General features: G+C 34.3%; 2 protein-coding genes across 2 annotated transcripts; one reads left to right on the top strand and one right to left on the bottom strand.

Annotated features, from left to right (window-relative positions):
* Positions 1 to 1317: 1317 nt before the first annotated feature.
* On the top strand, positions 1318 to 8006 carry LOC133822066 (threonine--tRNA ligase, mitochondrial 1). Its single transcript, XM_062254272.1, has 20 exons — positions 1318 to 1608; positions 1700 to 1937; positions 2026 to 2085; positions 2219 to 2308; positions 2647 to 2721; positions 2850 to 2978; positions 3106 to 3195; positions 3271 to 3359; positions 3447 to 3543; positions 3632 to 3718; positions 4153 to 4237; positions 4565 to 4659; positions 4909 to 4941; positions 5029 to 5115; positions 5370 to 5462; positions 5552 to 5644; positions 5731 to 5952; positions 6489 to 6560; positions 7058 to 7129; positions 7668 to 8006. The coding sequence occupies exons 1-20, from the start codon at positions 1352 to 1354 to the stop codon at positions 7761 to 7763; spliced, it is 2160 nt and encodes a 719-aa protein (XP_062110256.1). The 5' UTR covers positions 1318 to 1351; the 3' UTR covers positions 7764 to 8006.
* A 1430-nt stretch (positions 8007 to 9436) lies between these two features.
* On the bottom strand, positions 9437 to 12451 carry LOC133822065 (uncharacterized). Its single transcript, XM_062254271.1, has 7 exons — positions 12068 to 12451; positions 11912 to 11962; positions 11552 to 11824; positions 11133 to 11238; positions 10913 to 10954; positions 10697 to 10753; positions 9437 to 10601 (listed from the first exon to the last, which is right to left on the bottom strand). The coding sequence occupies exons 1-7, from the start codon at positions 12205 to 12207 to the stop codon at positions 9966 to 9968; spliced, it is 1305 nt and encodes a 434-aa protein (XP_062110255.1). The 5' UTR covers positions 12208 to 12451; the 3' UTR covers positions 9437 to 9965.
* Positions 12452 to 12986: the final 535 nt, after the last annotated feature.

Here is a 12986-nt window from a genome sequence, read left to right as displayed (position 1 = left end):
TGATATACCTTGATACACCTCGATGTGCCTCGATGCCTAGCATGATGGACCCTTAAAAATCATGATTTTCATGAAAAAAAAACCATCTGCCTCGATGCAATTTATAGAAAATGCATAATTTTTCACTAGAGTGTCCGTTTTAGGTGATTTTGTTTTAATTTGGGTATTTTTTTGAAATCTACACATCTAAGATGTGTAAACACACATTGGAGAAGTTGAAAGCTTTAAAATACCCCAAAGTTTAAAACAGTACCCCTATATTTTCAAAGTTGGGTATGTTTTCATGCTTTAAACTTCTCAAATGTGTATGTACACATCTCAGACGTGTAGATCACAAAAAAAATACCCAAATTAAAAAAAAAATCACCTCAAACGGACACATGAGGGAAAATTTATGTACTTTCTATGAATTGCATCGAGTTGCATCGAAGTGTGTCGAGGCATGTCGAGGTGGCATCGAGGTGTGTCGAGACAGATGATTATTTTTTCATGAAAATCATGATTTTTAAAGGCTCATTGAGCAGTGCATTAATGTGTATTGAGGTATATCGAGTTTTCTACAAATTTTTACGTTTTCAGATCTAAATAATTGTGAAAAAAATTGCAAAAAAAAAAACAAAAAAATCATGCATAGATCTATTCGAAATGCATAAATTAGTGTCTTAATTTAACTTTTAGTGAGTTTAAGTTTTATATCATAAAAACTATAATGAGACATTTTATTTTAGTCTCCATGGATACTTTAAGAGAGAAGAAGAAAAAGATAAGAAAAAAGGGAGCAGGATGCCAAAGTTGGAGATGTTTTTTCACAGAAATTTGGTAGTGATGATGGTTATGTGGTGGCTGTCATGACTCTCCAAAGAATCAAATGGTGACCCGAGAGAGAAATAGTAAGAGAAGAGAGATGGAGGGTAAAAAAATGAAAAATATATTTTTGGAAACTAAGTAAATAGTAATATTTTTTTGGAATGTTGGTAAATAATGATATTTTTTGGATTTAAGAACCTACACGCATAAATACCCAATTTTCCTTTATTTTATTTCAAACAAAGCTGTTATTATTTATTTATATTAGTATACATGCCTAAACTGCCATTTCTTTTACCCTTTACCAAACATTGTTAGGTTGAGTATTATGTAGAAATTGATTAATTTCGATGGAGGTTGAGTATTTGCTCTCTCAGCCCATGGTTTGTAGTTGTTGACTTTCTTAGCCCAAAATAATATTGGGCCAACAATTTTAAATGTTCGGCCCATTAAAAATTGAAGAAGCCCAAAAGAACTAAACCTAAAACCCTTGGTGAGAATTAGCGTAAAACCACTTCAGACAAACCAAGCTGGGAAAGCCCATATGCTACTGTCGTCATTGCGCAACTACAGACGACCTCTCTCTTTCGCCTTCCGCCGTTACTCCTTCTGTTCCTCTTCCGTCCGTCTATTCGCTTCCGCCGTTGCTCCTCCGTTTGAGTCACCAGCGGCCATGGCGGTGGCGAAGTTCAAAGACGAAGCGTATCTGGAGTCCGTTATTCCTAAGCGTATCCAACTCTTTGAGTCCATCAAAGCTCAGCAACGTGCTAATCTTGAATCCCTTCCTTCCGATCCCATCAAGTGATCCCTAATTCAACTCTGGTGACAATTTTTGCGTATGCGTGGCTGTAATAGGGTGTTCTTTTACTGATTGACTGGTTTGTGGTTTCAGGATTACATTGCCGGATGGGACAGTGAAGGATGGGAAGAAGTGGGTGACTTCGCCATTTGATGTCGCCAAGGAGATTTCCAAGAGTTTGGCCGCCAATGCTCTAATTTCTCAGGTCAATGGAGTTTTGTGGGACATGACCAGGCCTTTAGAAGGTGATTGTGAGCTCAAGCTTTTCACTTTCGATAGCGATGAAGGTCGCGACACTTTCTGGCATTCTAGTGCTCATATTCTTGGCCAGGTTTGAAATTTGAATCGGTTGTTGTGTTTTGAGGTCAATGTTAACCTATGGTTTCGAGTTTTTATTGCCTAAATATTTGTTGATGTAGGCTCTTGAGACTGAGTACGGATGCAAGCTCTGCATTGGACCCTGCACCACCAGGGGTGAGGTATGTTCTTTGATAATGCCAGTCTTTGGGATGTACGTGTTGAAATATGTTGGTGGATCCTTCTGAAATTTCATATGTAGTGCTGATTTGTTTCTTTTTCTTTCCTTCCAAAATGTTCGAAATGAAATTACAGGGCTTCTATTATGATGCATTTTATGGCGACTTGGGCTTGAATGATGACCACTTCAAGCAAATTGAATTCAGAGCAAGCAAGGCTGTTGGGGTATTGCTCATTTCTATTGCAAAAGAGAAATTTTTGTTGTATGTAGTTATTAATATTTTTTATTTTGCTGAGAATTTTGTTGTATTTAGTTGAAAGTAGCTTAGGTGCTTAGTGCGGTTATAAACAAAAAGTTATGCCTAGTCCTATTTCATAGTACTTAATTGTTTTTCTCATGATGAATTTTAGCTAACCTTTTGGTAAACTTAACAAAATATATTAAGTAGATGATATTAGTAAAGATTTAAGTCAAAGGAAAGAACGTAAATATACATTTAATTTTCATATTAGGTTGAATTTATGGTTTTTTTAAACGTGTAGCAATATATTTTTTATTCCAGGAAAAGCAGCCTTTCGAGCGTATTGAAGTATCAAAGGATCAGGCGCTGGAAATGTTTTCTGACAATAATTTCAAGGTAACATTGTAAACCTTTTTTTTTTTGGTGACCGTCCAACAAGTGATTGTTAGATGCATCTCTTATATGCATTTTAAAATTATCATATTTAATTTCTTACACATTTTAGTTTGGATTAATTTGTTCAGGTCGAGATCATCAATGATTTGCCTGCAGACAAAACAATCACAGTATATAGATGTGGTCCCTTAGTTGATTTGTGTCGTGGCCCTCATATACCTAATACATCCTTTGTGAAGGCATTAGCGTGTTTGAAGGTGATCCATCGTTTTTGCTCTGTTTGAGTAGTAGCTATAAATTTTGTCTTCTTTTATTTCTTTGTTTCTTACATATACATTGATGTGTGACATTTGAATGTGTTCATTTGTGAATTCACAACCACAGGCTTCTTCAGCCTACTGGAGGGGGAATAAAGATCGAGAAAGTTTGCAACGAGTTTATGGAATCTCTTATCCTGATCAGAAGCGTTTGAAGGTGATACATAAGGAGTTTATCAGTCATTGTGATTTTATTTTCACAATATTCTTCTGACAATAATTTTTCCTACAGGAGTATATCCAACACTTGGAAGAAGCAAAAAAGTATGATCACAGATTGTTGGGTACAAAACAGGAACTTTTCTTCTGCCACCCACTTAGGTACTTCTTATGAATTAATAGCATTTTTTTTATCTTATTAGATTATATTTCATCTGTAGTAATTTTTTTTTTTTTAAAAATTCTTAGCCCAGGAAGTTGGTTCTTCCTTCCGCTTGGAACTCGGGTCTACAATAAATTGATGGACTTTATACGAAGTCAATACAGAGAGAGGGGATACACTGAGGTTCACAAGTCGCAATCAATGTTTGAGTTATAATGTCATGAGACTGAATTTTATAAGTTGGCATGCTTAAGTTTCTCGTCACTTGCAGGTTTTGTCACCAAACATGTATAATATGCAATTATGGGAAACATCTGGCCATGCTGCAAATTACAAGGAGAACATGTTTGTATTTGAGGTGAAGTGTTGTTTATTGCATAACAATAACATTTTACAATTCATATTCTGCTTTATGCATTAGTTTGTTGGCTTAAGTTATTTTTGTCTTGGAAGTTGCTCCCCCTTTATATTTTGTTGCTACTCTCCAAAGTCGTTGGTTTTAATGCAGTATGCAAGTTAGTGAATTTATGTGAAACATTTCTGATTGTTGTTATTTATGTGAAACATTACTGATTGTTGTTATTTATGTGAAACATTATTGATTGTTGTTATGTGTCATTTTCATATATTAATGGCAAAACAATTAACACTAATTTGGGTTTCTTATAGGCACAAAAAGTATCCTCGTAAACATTTGACATCTGTCACATATTTCTTGAAAGAGGAAAAGCACTGTAAAATTTTAATTCACTTGATTATGTCTAACATTATGATGTTATGTTCATGGTACAGATTGAAAAACAAGAATTTGGATTGAAACCTATGAATTGCCCTGGACATTGTTTAATGTTTCAACACAGAGTTCGTTCTTACAGAGGTACATTAAAAGTAGTTTACTAAGAAAACTTCTCGAACTAAATTTCAATATAAAATGCTAAAAATGAGTATATATATATTTCTACACTAATTAAAATTTCCAAATGATTATATTTGTGCTCTTTTGAGTTGTTGCTATGGCTTTGTATTAGTTTAGTATATTGAGTCTTTCAGTGAGTCTATACTACTGCTCGTGGCATGTTTGTGAGCTGCATTCGCAATTGTAATGTGGGATAATACTACTAGACTTTTATCTATCTGTCTTCTACATCTAGTTTCTTGCTTGACTGAGGTATTCTTATTTCTGATGTGTGTTTTGGTTCTGTAGAACTTCCTCTCCGATTGGCTGATTTTGGGGTATTGCATAGAAATGAGGCCAGTGGTGCTCTTACTGGCCTAACTCGTGTTCGGAGATTTCAGCAGGTATCCATCCAGATTGAAGACCAATATTAGGAAGCTTTATTCTAAACATTTGCCTCTAATTTAGTTTTTTTTTCCCGATGATATGTATGGGTGTATAAGTGCTTGTCAGATCCTGTCAATATCCTGTACTTAGAGACACCATATTGTGTGCTATCATTTTCTGGCATGAATTGTATTCCGTCTTCAAAAATATATATGTTATTATTTATATATTTCCTTTTGATAAGCTTAAGTCTAAATGTCTTGCAGGATGATGCTCATATCTTTTGCAGAGAATCCCAGGTGAGTTGAATTTAAATAGCATACCAAAATTTTTTATTAAGTTTTCTGGTGCCCATTTTTATTTACTTGTTTGTTTTGCTTATTCAGATAAAGGAAGAAGTGAGGGGTGTCTTAGAATTTATCAAATATTGTTACAATGTTTTTGGCTTCACTTTTGATTTGAAGCTATCAACGGTATGCTGTCTTATCCTTGAGTGAATTATGTGGAGTTCTTAATTTATCCATTTTAGTTTGCCAATTCCATTATCCTACATCTTCCCCTTCACTTTCTTTTACTATTTCCACCTTGGTCCGGGCTTTGCTTGGCTTGGCTGGAATAAAATCAATGTGCTCCTATCGTTTTATATTCTATGTTGGGTTTCATGCATATGTTTGTCTTGATTTTAAAATACCAGTGTACACAATATTTGTATATTTTTCTGCTATAGAGGCCAGAGAAATACCTTGGAGAGTTGGCTACATGGGAGAAAGCTGAGGCTGCTCTTACAGAAGCACTAAATGAGTTTGGCAAGCCGTGGCAGGTTTTTTTCTTCTCTCTCTCTCTCTCTCTCTCTCTCTCTCTCTCTCTTTTTGGAGCTCAATGCTTATACTATTTTAATGCTCTGCACAGATAGATGAAGGTGATGGAGCATTTTATGGACCAAAGATAGATATCAGTGTATCTGATGCCTTGAACAGGAAATTCCAATGCGCAACATTACAGGTTCATGAATTTTTTTTTAATACAATACTGTCCCTGTTTTGATAAGTGGTGTGGATGGAAGCATAATTGGTAATTGGTGGTCGCAGCTTGATTTCCAGCTTCCTTCTCGTTTTGAGCTCTATTACTCTGCAGAGGATGAAGCAAAAAGGGAAGTACCAGTTATGATACACAGAGCCATTTTAGGTTCTGTTGAGCGGATGTTTGCTATACTGCTGGAGCACTACAAAGGAAAATGGCCATTTTGGCTAAGCCCACGTCAGGCAATTGTTTGTCCCGTGTCAGAGAAATCTCAGCCATATGCGCTAAAGGTATTTTGGTTGTATGGCTTTTGGCCTTCATTTGCTGGACTCTATGGTTCTTTCAATTGACTGAAGTTATGGTACAAGAAAATACATTTGGATTTTTAAAATTTGAGCTTTTTTATGGAAAACTATCTGCTGTTGACACAAAACACCAATGTGGAAACAGAATTAGTTAAGGTTAACTGACTAAGTTCATGATCTTAGTCGAGCAGTAGGTTTCTTGATTTGGCTTTTAGTGATGGCTATGAAGTTTCTTGTTTGTCAAGTGTGAACCTAGCTAGGTGTTTTGATTTTGATTGCTTACCTTTAACTGTGTTCTGTTGGCCTTTGTTGTTCATGGGTCAGTTCATTAAACATTCTATTTCTTCAATTTCAAAGAGGTAATCATAGGGGTGGTTAGAATCAATCGTCAGTTTAATGGCTGTATAACTTGAAGTTTAGCTCTGAAAATTACTTGAAATATGGTCTTAAGCGAGAGTAATTTCTTTCCATGTACTTTCACAATAAATGTAATGTTGATTTGTTCTTTTGCATAATTGTAGGTAAAAGATCAGATTCATCATGCCGGTTACTATGTCGATGTTGATACAACTGATAGAAAGATCCAGAAAAAGGTATAGATCCAAAACTTCATACCAATTTTCAACCAATTTCTCATTCTGCATTTATTATTTTTCTGTGCTATTACAAGAACTGTGTTGAAAATATATTAATTACTTGGTTGTTAATTAAATGCCGAAATGTTCATATAAACTATATTTGCTCCTGGGAGTCAGTGTGATGTGTCCTGAGTGAACGTTATCAATAAAGATATTTTTATACCGGCAATAATTACAACTGTCAAATGTAGGGAGTAGTGTGATATACTAAAATATTGACCTTGCATTATAAATTGTTGCATAAATCAGGCATTACTTTGTCTAGATAATTTGGATGGAAGCTGAAATGTTGATGAGGGAAGCTGCTTTCGGGCAACACAAATGTTCTATATTTGTATTATGCTTCATGAGCATCTCATTGAAAAATCAAAATGGGAAATATTGTGATTGTTCTGATCTACTGCCTTCTCTGCTTGGTTTTGTTTGTTTACTGATTACTTCCATTATTGCAGGTACGAGAAGCCCAGTTGGCGCAGTACAACTATATATTGGTTGTCGGCGAGGAGGAAGCCAACACTGGACAGGTTTTCTTCTTCTCTAATTATCTTCTAGTGCTGTTCTCATTAATTCTTTAAGCGCTTACACTTTAACACAAACGTAGTCCCTAAGTTTGTTGGATCCTGTGAGTTCTAGCTATTTGTCTGTTCTGTTTTGCTTTGCTACAAATCCTTTATAGTAAAGTTCACTTATCAAGCATTGACACATAAGAGTGTAAAAGAGTGTTGCTAGCACCCTTATTTTTGCATGTGGTTGTGACCTGCTGGGAACTTTATCAAGCATCTAAGTTTGTACTTGGACCCATCAGATGGTATTAATTTATTTTGTTGTGGATCTTTTCGTACTTTGTCACCACTATATAACGGCAATTGTTTTGGTGTGTTTCTAGATAGAATTTGAACCAACTTTGGGACCGAGTCTCTTTGAGGTTTTTGCAGTTTTGTGTTTTAGGGGCTTGTAGTTTAAAAATCTATTTGTAAATGTCAATTCTTCCTTCACTTCTTTTTGTTATCATCTTTTGATAATCAGTGAGGAAGTTAGTCAATCTGGCTGTTATTGTTTCAGGTGAGCGTAAGAGTGAGGGATAAATCAGATCACTCGGTAATGAGCATTGATGGCTTACTCAAACACTTCAAGGAAGAAACTGATCTTTTCCACTAAGACCTTTACTCAAAGAGAGGTATATGAATGAATTCAATACACATCCAAAAGTTGAAACTAACGTGGTTGTTTCTCTTTATGATTTTTTTAGAACGATGATTGTAAACTTCTTCTTTCAAACCCAAGTAATGTCTGTACTGTGTAATCTAAAGTTTTTTGCCATTTAATTTCAAACTTTATTTTTGGGGTTGTCTACATACTATTATAATTAGATAGCAAGTTATCTTCTTTTTCTTCCTTCAAGCTTGCCGTTGTAAAATGTACAATTTTTTCCATACTATTTTCATTTTATGATTGGTATTTTTTCCTTTTGCGTTGAAATTTACATTTCAAAATACCACTTTCGTTTCTCCATTGAAAACTTTGTATTAGGTATGTACTATGGTAAACATAAGTCAAGGCCAATTTGCTTTTTAATTCAAGCTGTCCTTTTTAACATGGTTAGCTTCTTGAATTGGTTAACCAAACAAGTAATAATGGTCAAATATTCAATTAACTTGAGTATTTTAAGAAGTTAAAATTATATGAGTTATTTTAGAGGAGGATATGTAAGTACCATCTGAGAACACATCAATAATGGCAACTATAAGCTGGTTTAGTGGTCGGTGAAATATTTACTAAAAGTTTTTTTCACCATGGACGAAATCAATCAATTTTTTGAGAAGCATCAAATGTTTTGATTTGGATTAATCATGTTTTCACTAATATTAAAAACTTATTTGACATCAATGACCCTTTTTTTTCCGTTGAAAAAGTAAAGATATCTCTAGTAGAAAATTTGAGAGATAATGCACGTTCCTAACCCCAGATATATTGTCATAAGATTTTGAGAAATTTAAATATATTTTCTTGTACATGATTGTGATCTCTGATCACTAGTATAACTACCACACAAGTCCCGAAAAAGAGTAAAAGGAAAGTAATATTTTCTTGAAAGCAGTCTTTGCCATTGGACTAAGTGTAGTGTAGTAGTGTGTGTGTGTGTGTGCAAGGACATCAAGCACGTCTCCATAGATGGGCAGGTGAACAAAACTCGAGTAAAAAAGGATCGATCAATCTATCTAAGAATGTGGCAGCCAGGACTCTTACCTAGTTTCCTAGGCTCTGTCTACCTAAAATTAACTTAAAATGACTTTTATGTGATAAAAAGTAGCTGTTGTTGTTAGCCGACTGGTTGCTAGAAATTGAGGACTATCTTATCTTATCTTTAGTTTGTTATGTTTATATATTTATTGATAATTAATTATCTCTGCTGTTTTCTTTCATTAAAAGACTAAAAACAGATGTATGTCCTTCTTATATAATGTAATGATTTTTTATATTGACAATATCACTACCACTCTACACATAATATAAGTTATAATACCAACAATTCTGTCCTTCCTGCCATTCATGTGTTCGAGTAGTTAGTTGAAAATACAAGTTTTGTCCATACCAAACCCCAATTATTGCTCTTGGCTAGTCAATAATATATATATATATATTTTCTCACTAAATTTGATTTATAGACTGGCTATCTATCTTGATGAAGTAAGAAGAAAGTTTTCTTTGGCATGATCATGTGGTGATTGATATTATAGAGTATTTCTACGCAAAGTAGCTATATTGAGACTACTATATAGAGTATAACTGCGAAAAGATTTAATTTGATAAGGAATCAAACACATGAAAAGTTCAGCAGAATTTTAAGTATTATAAATATTAATGGTGCAAGTCAAGTCCATTGTCTTTTCAACCCTGCATGCATGTATATATACAGATACATATATTTGTATATATATATATATGTCTGATTCTCACAGCCAGCCGCACAGTTTTTTATAGCAGCTGAGATCCATCCATATAGAGACAGGCGCATAACAAGTACCATATATTATATGTCATATAGATATGGAATAAGAAGATATACTTCGAATAGAAGATCTTTAGAATATATATATATATAATTGTATAAATATATATATATTTCATCAATTCATTAAGGACCAAGCCTTTTGCAGCCATTAACAGCTATATATATAACTAACGCCCTAATCTAATGACCGTTATAAAGAGGAAAGCAATTAATCTATTAGATCGAAAGCTAATTTCCTAACAACGTTAGAAATCAACTCCTATAAGTAATATATAACCTGGCCATGCATATATAATTAAGTGGAAAACTATATATATATATATTAATTATTGATTATTCATTAATAATCAAAATCCGCTATTATTGGGTCCGGTACTTCTGGCCAGGCTGTGATGATCTTGGTGGTGATGGAAATAATGATGCTGCTGCTGCCTGAAACCCGACATGGACATGGAGCTGCTGCTCTCACCAGCATGATGATCCCTTATTTCTGGTCTATAATTATCTTCACCTTCCTGATGATCATCATCAATTTCATCCTTGGCAATAATCTTTTCCATTCCCATATGATCAAACTCCAAAGGTGTTGTTGGTCTTTGGAACTGAGAGAAGCAGCCGCCGCCGGTCTGCCCCGCTCCGGCCGCCACATGAGGCGGTGGCGGCACCACAGAGGGAAGCTTAGAGAGGAGGGCCTCAAGACTGCTCATGGAGGGAGTTATGATGTTCTTCATCAAGGGTTGATCATTGTTATTATTACTATAGCCGTTGTTGTATTGGTGATCATAGTAGTCATTGTTATGATGAGTTTGGGGTAGCAGGCCTTGGAAATGCCATGCATCAGGGGTAATTCCGTAATTGTTATCAACCACCTTGAATGGATATACTGGTGAGGAAGATGGATGAGGAAGAAGCACTCCTGGGATGCTTTCTATGTAGCTGAACTTCTTTCTTAGAAGAACTACATAGCTTAAGTCTTCAATAACCTTCAACAAATAACATTTTGATGATTTAATATTATATGTATATATATATATAACTAGTACTTTGTGGACAAATATAAGAGCTATAAATAGCATACCTTGTGGATAGATCCCAACTGAACAACTCCTTCTCTCACTGCTATCAGGGCAATCGTCTGAAGATACATAAATTTGATACAAAAAGATAAACTAATTAAGGGAATTATAGTAGTCCTAGTCTATAGATGTAATAAATATAAAGATTATAAAAAGAGTAGAGTAGTTTAATTATATATCTATTATTATTATATGTAATAATATGCTTGTGAGCTAACCTTTATGCCGGACTGAAACTGGGCTTCCCATGTTCTAGGGTACTGTTTGATACAGAAAAGAGAACAAGAAATTAATTGAAAGAAATGCTCATATACCAATATATAACAGTCAACAAGACTTTTATTTTTAATTTTAAGAAAATAATAGAGAAAAAGTATATAGATGAAATCATTAGATTAATGATATTTCTAATCAAGTCAATTAATAAAAAATAATTACCGAGTCGGCTGAGTTATGCCATGCTGACAAGAAGTTGATCTCTTGATCATTAGGCTCCTTGTATATCCATTTATGACCATGATCTGCAGCCACTTTTCCTATCAAACTGCCCACAAAAACCCAAATACTAACACTCAACCACAACCGCTTGTATACATATAGATTGTTTTCTAGGGTTAAATAAAAGTATGCTAGTCAAGAGTCAACATAAGTAGTACTTTTAATTAGAATTAAAATTAAGTTATATGATTGTACATAATGATGATCATAATAATTAGTGATAAGAAGAAGAAGAAGAAGATGAAAGATGGAGGGGTAATAAGTAAGAGGGTATGAGGATGAGGATGAGGATGAGGATGAAATAGTGACGTATATATATATATGTATATATATATATGTATATATATAATAATACGTACCCTTCACCATAGTTGTAGATCTCATGGGACATCTTGAAGAAAAGCTCTGGCTGAAGGCCTTGGTATTGCTGAAACTGGTGGTCACATGATGAGTTTCCGTACACCGATGAATTAGCAGCCCCTGAACCTGAACCTGAGCCTGAGCCTGAGCCTGAGCATTGATGATGGTCATGCCCTCCTGCTCCTCCTGCTCCTGCTCCTGCTCCTGAGTTCATCTCTAAAGCTGTTGTTGATGCACCAAAATTACAGAAACCATCTTCCCAAACTAATATCCTGCAGCCACGTATATATATATATTACATCATAACTATATATATATAGATAGATTATAACTAATTACTAACACACATAACTATATACCAGTTCCTTCTGTTCCCTCTTGACCTGTCATAAGCTCCATGACCTTCCCATCTGTTAATTAATACATATACAGAAGGTCGATGATCATTATATAAAACCATGAAAAGTTAAGTTGAATTAATGATTAGAAAGTTGTTTATAAAACACCCTACTTACTTGGGAGGTGGGTAATTTCTAGGAAGGATCCTCCAAAACACAGCATAAACCCACTGAGAGTTTTCATGAATGCACAAGCTTCTCAAGGTGTGTTGAAGAAGATGAGTCACAGCTAATGGGCTAAGTTGTTCTGCTTCCATACTATACTACTACTACTACTAATAATAATAATAATAATTCTATGTATGATTATAATTAATAGTAATGATATTTTTGAGGTTGATGAGTAGTTTTCAAACTTTGTAAAACCAAAACGTTTCAAATCAGAGAGAAAGGAAAAACCAACATCCTTATAATGATCTTCTCCTCTTTATATATAACCTTATTATACATATGGGCTTATTAGGTTGAAGCTCTAGGCCTACCAACATGGAAAACACTGCATTTTTTTTTTCTCTCTCTCAAATTAATATTGTGCAATAGTGATGAGATAAATTGCAAAAATATTATATAATTATTCTTTTAGTTTATTTATTTTTTCCATTATTATTTCATGACCAAAATGATTTTCCCCTTTTCTTTAGTTTTGGCCCCACCACACTAGCTATTTAATTTCCTTCCGGCTTCTCCATGGCTTTATATTTATTTTTTAATATATAAATTTACCAACCCACAATACTATTTATTGTTTTTATTTTATTTTATATATAAACTTAATTATTAGTCTCTCGTTAAAACTTCTGATACTACATCATTACTATGGAGTGTGTCTTCGTTTCTTTGATGACCCGTATCTTTCTTTCTGACCCAATGTGTAGTACCTTTCCGGTTTGGAGCTGAAAAACCTAACAGTTAATAATATATATATATAATATTACCTCGATCGATCTCCCATTTTAGACCCAGAAAGCAAGTTTTAATTTGTTGCTCTTTTCATTGTTCAAACAGTAGTTCAAACAAAGTGCCATGCAGTACCGCT

This window comes from Humulus lupulus, chromosome 3 (genome assembly GCF_963169125.1).
Source record: "Humulus lupulus chromosome 3, drHumLupu1.1, whole genome shotgun sequence".
Taxonomy (NCBI): domain Eukaryota; kingdom Viridiplantae; phylum Streptophyta; class Magnoliopsida; order Rosales; family Cannabaceae; genus Humulus; species Humulus lupulus.
This window is presented reverse-complemented; position numbering and strand designations above follow the sequence as displayed.

What these genes read in the sequence shown, in the direction of transcription:
- LOC133822066 (XM_062254272.1), top strand. Translation starts at nt 1,352, where the DNA reads ATGCTACTGTCGTCATTGCGCAACTACAGACGACCTCTCTCTTTCGCC. An exon ending in GTGTTCGGAGATTTCAGCAG is followed by an intron (nt 4,660 to 4,908) that starts GTATCCATCCAG and finishes AATGTCTTGCAG; the next exon opens with GATGATGCTCATATCTTTTG. An exon ending in TCCAATGCGCAACATTACAG is followed by an intron (nt 5,645 to 5,730) that starts GTTCATGAATTT and finishes TGGTGGTCGCAG; the next exon opens with CTTGATTTCCAGCTTCCTTC.
- LOC133822065 (XM_062254271.1), bottom strand. Translation starts at nt 12,207, where the DNA reads ATGGAAGCAGAACAACTTAGCCCATTAGCTGTGACTCATCTTCTTCAA. An exon ending in ATCTACAACTATGGTGAAGG is followed by an intron (nt 11,239 to 11,551) that starts GTACGTATTATT and finishes TTTTGTGGGCAG; the next exon opens with TTTGATAGGAAAAGTGGCTG. An exon ending in GGCATAACTCAGCCGACTCG is followed by an intron (nt 10,955 to 11,132) that starts GTAATTATTTTT and finishes TGTATCAAACAG; the next exon opens with TACCCTAGAACATGGGAAGC.